Raw genomic sequence first — 7,186 nt, 5'->3', positions numbered from 1 at the left:
AGAAGTTCTGTCTTTTAAATACCACCCTGTGGTGAACATCACAGGCCCAGAAGCTTTAAACATATTTTCCAGTGTATCAGAGGTGCTGATCTGTTTCCAAAGTTGACTCTGAAACAAAGACTGGAAACCCTTTCCCATGGCCTCAGTGATGCATCCCTAGGGCTTTGTGCCCACTGAAGGAGCAGCCCAGTGCCTTTTTGCTTTATATTTGAGAACGAGTGTCAGAAAGCTGTGCAAGCAAGGTCAAATTCGCATGCAGACCATAACCTCCAATAGTGCTGGTAGTATCCACATGCCACTGTGCCCTGCTGAGGAGCCTTTCTGAAGTCACAGAGAGTGGTGCAGGTGAATCTCTTAGAGCTGGGATAGGAGGAGAGAGTTTGCTGGTGGGGGACAGGCCCTCTTTGCCATTGCTCTGCTAGGCTTCTCTTCATGTCTTTGCACCATCCAGCACAGTGAGGTGATGCAGTGTATGGTATGGGCTGTCTCATCAGAGGGCCATAGGCTGAACCTTAAAACCAACTCAGGATCCCCGCATAGTGTCTCTTGCTTTAGGGACATGATCTCAGATACTAAGGAGGCCCATAACAATCAGCTGAGTAGAGAGAGTGAGGGTCTCTTTAAACAGGATCCATGTCCAAACTCAATTCAAGTTTTTATGGCACTCAGTATCCTTATGGGTAAGCCATCTCTCAAGGATACTGCACAGGTTTTGTGATTTTCTGTCATCACCCACAGTACTGGTCAGCACCCCCTTAGCAGACAGTCTACTTTATGTACAAGTAAAGGATCATCAATCCCAGGGATCCGTCTGAGACCCTGGTTTAGTCATTGGACTCCATGGCCCTAAAATATGTTCAGAGACCTTTAAGAGAAGGCCAATTCCTGGAACACTCACTCAATGCACCTGCTGTGCAGAGGAGCAGAGTGGAGCTAACTTGTCCCAGGGTGTTAGTGGGCCTCCATTGTCTTCCTACCAGGACTCCACTTTTCGCTGCACCTGTACCCTCCGTGCTCAGCTCAGAAAACTGGGAAACTCTGTCACCCATGTATCTATCCCCTGATCTCTGTCTGCAGAGCTCTCAGGAGAGAGTTTTCCTGCCATCCTGTGCTCTCCTGAAAATGGGGCAGAGTTGTGGGGGAGAAGAGGCATCCAGGAAATCTCACTACTCTAGAGCCAGGCCTAAGGCTCCTTTTAGGACCAGAATCTGATATTAGTGAGCTCACAGGAAGCACCTTGTCCTTCCCTGACCGTCACTGTCAGCTGCCTTATCCTTAACCTGAACTTTACAAGATCCAAAATGAAGCAAGGAACCTATAGGAGTGAATACTCTTGGTTGTCTTTTTTTCTCTCTTTCTCTTTCTCTTTCTTTTTCTCTTTCTTTCTTCCTTATGTATCAATGGAAGGTCTCCCATTGTTTTTAAGGTTGGTCAAGACCTCACTCTGTAGTTCGACTTACCTTAAAGTGGCAACAATCCTCCCATCAGAGGCACACACACACAGACCCACAGACACACACACACTCCTACCATAGATTCAAAAGTCAGACAGGACAGCTTGGCTTAATTCAAGCTGCTGATCCCCAGGTAGCTGGAAGAGCCACACTGAATACAAATAGGGGGCCATTTTCCAGGAAACAATGTGGAGTTTTTTGCAAGTTTAATTCGTTAACTGTTGCCTTGACCTTCTGTTTTGCACAATCTTGACTAGAGGGGAAAGGGAAAGATATCTGGTCATGTGCCTCTGAAGGACTTGCTGGTAAGAGTTTCAGCTTTGCTAGATTTTGCAAAGGAATGTTCAGCCTCTCTCAGCAGGGGTGCAGACTGGTGGACATAAATACTTTCCTTGGTTGGGCTCCTCCATCTTCCTCCTTTTCCTTCCTCTTCTTGCCTGGACAGCTGCTACTCTGAAGCCATGGCCCTGGGTCTTCTGTGGCTGTGCCTCACACTACTGTGGACCCCCAAGACGCAGGCTCAGAAATTCCCCTTTGAAGTGAAGTCGCAACCATCTCTGAGCAAGGCCTATCTGATGTCAAACTTTCAGCCTCACCAGGTAGGGCTTTAGAAAGTTACATGTAGGAGGGCTTAGGGACAGCAACTGTGGCAATAGAGCACTGGGGGTGGTGGGAAATATACTCAGTGTAGGAAGACTCAGGGACTGCAGGTCCTGGGCACGTGAGAAGAAGACATATGTAATCCCTGTGCTCAGACCAGAAAACTGAGGTTCTGAAAGGGCATGGACACTACAGCCCTGAAAGTTCCAGGCTACTTCCCAGAGTGACTCCTGGCCATGAAGGTCTCTATCTTTGCTGTCAGGATGACCCATTTCTGGCCTATAATTTTCTCAGGCCTCTCCTGGGGTACCACCAAGGACAGTTTGGAAGTATGGCTCTGTGTTATCTCTGGGCTCTGCCTGTCACCAGTCCCTTGCAGTTCCAGGGTGTGTGGCATGTCATAGGATGGGCACAGAACACAAATGTGAATGAAAGCTTAAGCCACATGAACATGTACCACCAGAACTTTGAGCTGAAGGATAACGGCACCTACAATGTCACCTCCTGGTGGCTCAGGTAATGGCTTCAGGTTCTGGGGATCAGAATGGCTGAATTGTGTAATGCCCAGGGAGTTTTCAAAATGAAGGAAGCTGTCCATCTCTCGGTTGTGCCCTAGCCAATCTTCTTCCTTCCTTCCCTCCTACCCTTGCTGTTTCCATTTTTTCTCCACTTCCTCCTTCTGCTCTTCCGCCCATTCTTCTTCCCTCTTTTCCACAACACTTTTGAGCTAGAGGATGACCACAGCTACAATGTCACCTCCTGGTGGCTCGGGTAATGGTTTCAGGTTCTGGGGGTCAGAGTGACTGTATGATCTAATTATCAAGGAGTTCTCAAAATGAAGTAAACTGTCCTTCATCTCTCTGCTCTTCCCCAAGCCTGTCTTTTTCCCTTCTTCCCTCCTTCCATCCTACCCTTGCTGTTTGCCTCTTTTTCTCCACCTTCTCTTTCTACTCTTCTACCCATACTTCTTCCCTCATTTCCAGCAAGACTGTTGCATTACTGGAGCACAGTCTGTGGACGAGGAGAGACATGATCTAGGGAGCCACTGAGGGGAGCAGGGTGTTGGAACTCAGAAGGCAACTCATTGTCTCTCATCAAGGTTTGTAGGGAAGTGACCTTCAAGGAGCCACCCTGTCTGTAATCTTAACAGGCTCAGCTTCAGAGGCTGAGGCAGGATGATCATAAGTTTGATACCAGCCTTCCCAGTGTTTGAAGATCTCTCAAAATTAAAAGTAAAAACAGGGCAATGCATTTGGCTCAGTGTCATGGCTCTGTGTTTAATTTCTACTATCACTTTCACCACCACTATTGGCACTACAAAATGTGAAGCTACCTGGAACAGCACAGGAGCTCGTGGACTTGGAGTGAGAGCCTCAGTTTAAGAGGCAGTAAAGCAGCCAGCCACCACTGTGCCCACAGAGCCACCTTGGCTGAGAATCACAGAAGAGAGCTCTCAGGCCACATTTGTGGGTATCTCACTGGAAAGTTTGCTCTGGCATGTGGCACCTAAAGGGCCAGAATCTGGACACATTTTCCAAAGGGAATTGTGGGAAGCACCACTGTAAGAATGGGCACTCACAAGCAGGTGGACACAATGATAGGACAGATGAGGAGACACAGGTGGGAGTGCTGGCTCATGGACCTGCAGTGGCTGCTGGCTCTGGCTACTGTAGGATTAGAATTAGAGCATTCAGTTGTTGAGAGGCAAATAATGGGTGGTAAAGTGGCCACAGTATATTGGCTGCAGCTATGGGGTACTCTCAGCAGAGAAGTCAGTTTTGGTTCCAGGATAGCACAGTGCTTGGTGTGGAGCAGAATGGAAGCTCACAGAAATTTGCCAGGAGAGATGGGATAGAGGAGCAGTGAGATAAAATCTGGAGGTCATTAACTTGAGTGTGTGAGTGTGGGTCATGCTGCCCGATGTAGGCAGGAGAGGACAGAGTGAATCCTGGAGGGAAGGTCAGCACTGAAGTAAGATACAGAAAGCAAAGTTCAGGGGCATGGCTTTGGGGCAGACCAGTCATAAGCTGGGTTGAGGAACCCTGTTGTAGCATTGCCCAAGTTCACTCAGTGTGGGGGATCCAAGTCTGTGTCCTCTCTTTGTTTACACCACCATCTTCTTCTCACAGTGATCAGGGATGCATTCCCTATGTTGACACTTTTGTCCCAACTGACTTGCCTGGCCAGTATATCTTGAAGGATGTTACACGTGAGTCTTGGATGAGAAAGGACTGGGGTTGAAGGGTAGGGGCTGGATTTCATTGACAAGATTATGTCTTCCTGTCACTCTACACAGATGGGTTTGGGGGGAGCCTCTCCTAACAGGTTGAGGAGGAAGAGTAAAGAACCTTCCTTCTGGTCAGTAAGGGATAACCTTTTGGATTCTACATTCCAGGTTATAAGGGATTACAGAACCTCACCATGAGAGTAATGGATTCGGACTACAAAAGGAATGCTATGGTGTTCTATGAAGCAATTGTTAATAACAGTGTATACATTGAGTGTGTCCTTTATGGTAAGTCATCACTCCATCACCTGGATCCTGGTCACATCTGTAGGAGGGGACCCCAGTGCCCCAGGAAGTCTTCTTAATTTTAAGCTCCTCATTCATGGTGAAGGTCTTTCTCGTATCTTCCATGGGGAAGTGAATTTGGGCCTTATTCACACATTCAACAGCATGTATGGAATAAGACTGGTGTTGTAGACCCCACATTTTCTACAGCCCTTGGAAAGCCAAGGAAGGCAAACTGAAAGCCCGAGGCAAGCCTGAACTAGATATCAAGACACCATCTCAGTAAAACTAAAGTAATTTACAGCATTCCCTTTGTTGTCCACTTACTACTATTTTCGCCACAGAGAGGAATAGATGGGTAAATGGTGAACTAATATGGTACTTCACTGGAATCACCATGGATATGGGCTTCCTATTTGAAAACATCGACTCCACCATCCTCAAACGTAAGAGAAGCTGGGGTGAAGGGAAAGGGATGTTGGGAAGGTCTGCTGCTGCCTCAGCAAGGAAAATGGGGAAAAGACTTTCCTGTTTTAGTCTCAGGAGTACTGGTAGCTTCCACTCTGGGGGTTATTAGCCCCCAGGGAAAGCAACACCAAGTCTTCTCCCTGACAGTTTATCAAAGACCATCTGGCTGACACTGTTGGACACAGATCCATGATTTCACAGTCTCAATTCCCCAGTTTCCTGCTCTTTATTTCTTGGGTCTGGTTTTCCAGCATGGTCTACACCTTGCCCTTGGGCTTGCACATTCCTGACATGGGAGATGTCCTTTCTTTCAAGAAACCTGGCCTGGGCTTGGGGCTTTACACAGGGCACAGAGGGTCACTGGCAGTGGACTTACAACTATCAACATCTGTATAGAACAGACATTCCCATTATCCAAGGTAGAATGAGAGTTAATCTTTCAACTTTCTCAAGCGCAAGTCCCAAATTCAGTAAATTTTCAGAACCCTTTCAGCTTGTACAGGTTAAGCCTGTTGCAGCCAGGGAAGGGCAGAGGCCTTGGCAAGAAATCTCACAATATATTCATTCTCTATCTCATTTTCTCTGTCCCTCTGCCTCTGTCTCTGTCAGTCTGTCTATCTGTCTCTCTCTCTCTCTCACATATACACATTGACACCCACACCCACACCCATACCCCCCTCACACACACACTCAAGAAATATGCAAATGCAAACACGCCTGTACCTTTACTAATACTTTTTATCTTCCACAGCCGGATGCAGCACTGAAAAGGTTGAGTACACTGACTAAGCAGATAATAAGTATGGCCAGATAGGGGCTGATGGGAGGCCAGGGTGAGTTCGGATGGAGGTCTTGGTGTCCCCTTTATTTTTCCCATGCCCAAGTTCCACACTCTAAGTATTTTACTTTTTGCCCCTTCTTAGGTTCCCCCACCTTTACTTAACATGTTGCTAATTATTAACTAAGTCCACTGTCCATCACAGTGAACCATGGTCACAACGTCAGTGAGAGAACTGGATGATGCCTCTTACAGCATTGTACAGCCCATTCATCTCTTCAAAAGCCAAATGCCACCTTGCTGTGGAGTCCAACTTTTCTTCTAAATAAACACTTGGTGCTGGGACTCTGTGTGCTCTTTCCATGCTGGTCTATGAGGTCACAGAAGAACAAAGATGGGCTCCAGCAGCTTTACTCTCAGGAACTGCTGTCCCCAGAACCCAGGCTGATGTTAGGGTGCTCAGAGAAGGAACAAAGCAAACAGTTCCAGAGTCTCAGCCACCATCATTGCCACTGGATTCCCTGAGGATGTCCTGGGCAGCTCTATGCTGTACTCACTCACTGTTTAACTGGGACTCACCTGGTACTCATGCTGAGCTCGCACCCATAACTGTCTTAGAGCATTTACCCAACCAAGAAAGGCAGTTTTGAGGATGTACCTCATACCCACACTTGGTCACTTGCAACAGGCTCTGCAGGAAGGGCCCCATCAGAGGTGGGCAGTGTCAGAGTTCTGGGGGTGAGGGTACAAGGAACAGCCACCAACAGCCCTCCCACATCCCGTGGATGCTGTTTCCTGGTGATGACGACAGAAAGGAGGATGGAGAGTGTGGCAGAGCAGTGGGCAATGGTTGGCAGAGGTTGAGTAGCTATGGGCTCCTGTCCCAGTGCCCACGAAGAAGAATCTGGTCCTCACTATGTGACCTTACAGGTTGAGGACCATGTCTGTGTTAAACTAGTCATTGTGATGCTCCATCAGGTTGATGCTCAGATGACTTGGGATTGCATTCTGAAGCCAGGGCAGGGCCAGGTGTCATAGGGCAATGTGATGCCTGGATCTTGGTCTCCTGAGAGAGGACCCACACATCTGGGTCTGGATCTGATCTGAATGGCCCCAGTTCCTACACTGACAACACCAGCTCCTCCAACCTCCAAATGATTTGACACTAAGGGATACCTTGGCTTCTTCCTCGCCCCTCTAAGCACAGTATTCTGAATGGGTGTGACTCTGAAGGGCCCCAACTTCCCCTAGTTCAGACACACAATTGTTATACCCGATCTGACTTGCAGAGATGTGGAAGGAAAGACTGAATTCACCTCAGTCCCTCAATGAGCAAGACAGCCCTGCAACCCAAGTCCAACAGCAGATGTCACA

The 7,186-nt window shown here is 47.9% G+C and overlaps 1 protein-coding gene across 1 annotated transcript; it reads left to right on the top strand.

The window, feature by feature from the left end:
- Positions 1–1,915: 1,915 nt before the first annotated feature.
- On the top strand, positions 1,916–5,977 carry LOC101788312 (neutrophil gelatinase-associated lipocalin-like). Its single transcript, XM_063257394.1, has 6 exons — positions 1,916–2,053; positions 2,434–2,570; positions 4,184–4,263; positions 4,450–4,569; positions 4,911–5,012; positions 5,958–5,977. Exons 1-6 carry the CDS (start codon positions 1,916–1,918, stop codon positions 5,975–5,977), a joined length of 597 nt encoding a protein of 198 aa, XP_063113464.1.
- The last annotated feature ends 1,209 nt before the right edge of the window (positions 5,978–7,186 follow it).

This window comes from Cavia porcellus, unplaced genomic scaffold (genome assembly GCF_034190915.1).
Source record: "Cavia porcellus strain 051 isolate PalLab524CR breed Dunkin Hartley unplaced genomic scaffold, mCavPor4.1 scaffold_1, whole genome shotgun sequence".
In the NCBI taxonomy this organism is placed as follows: domain Eukaryota; kingdom Metazoa; phylum Chordata; class Mammalia; order Rodentia; family Caviidae; genus Cavia; species Cavia porcellus.
The sequence above is the reverse complement of the archived record's forward strand: the minus strand, read 5'-3'. Positions and strand labels throughout refer to the sequence as shown.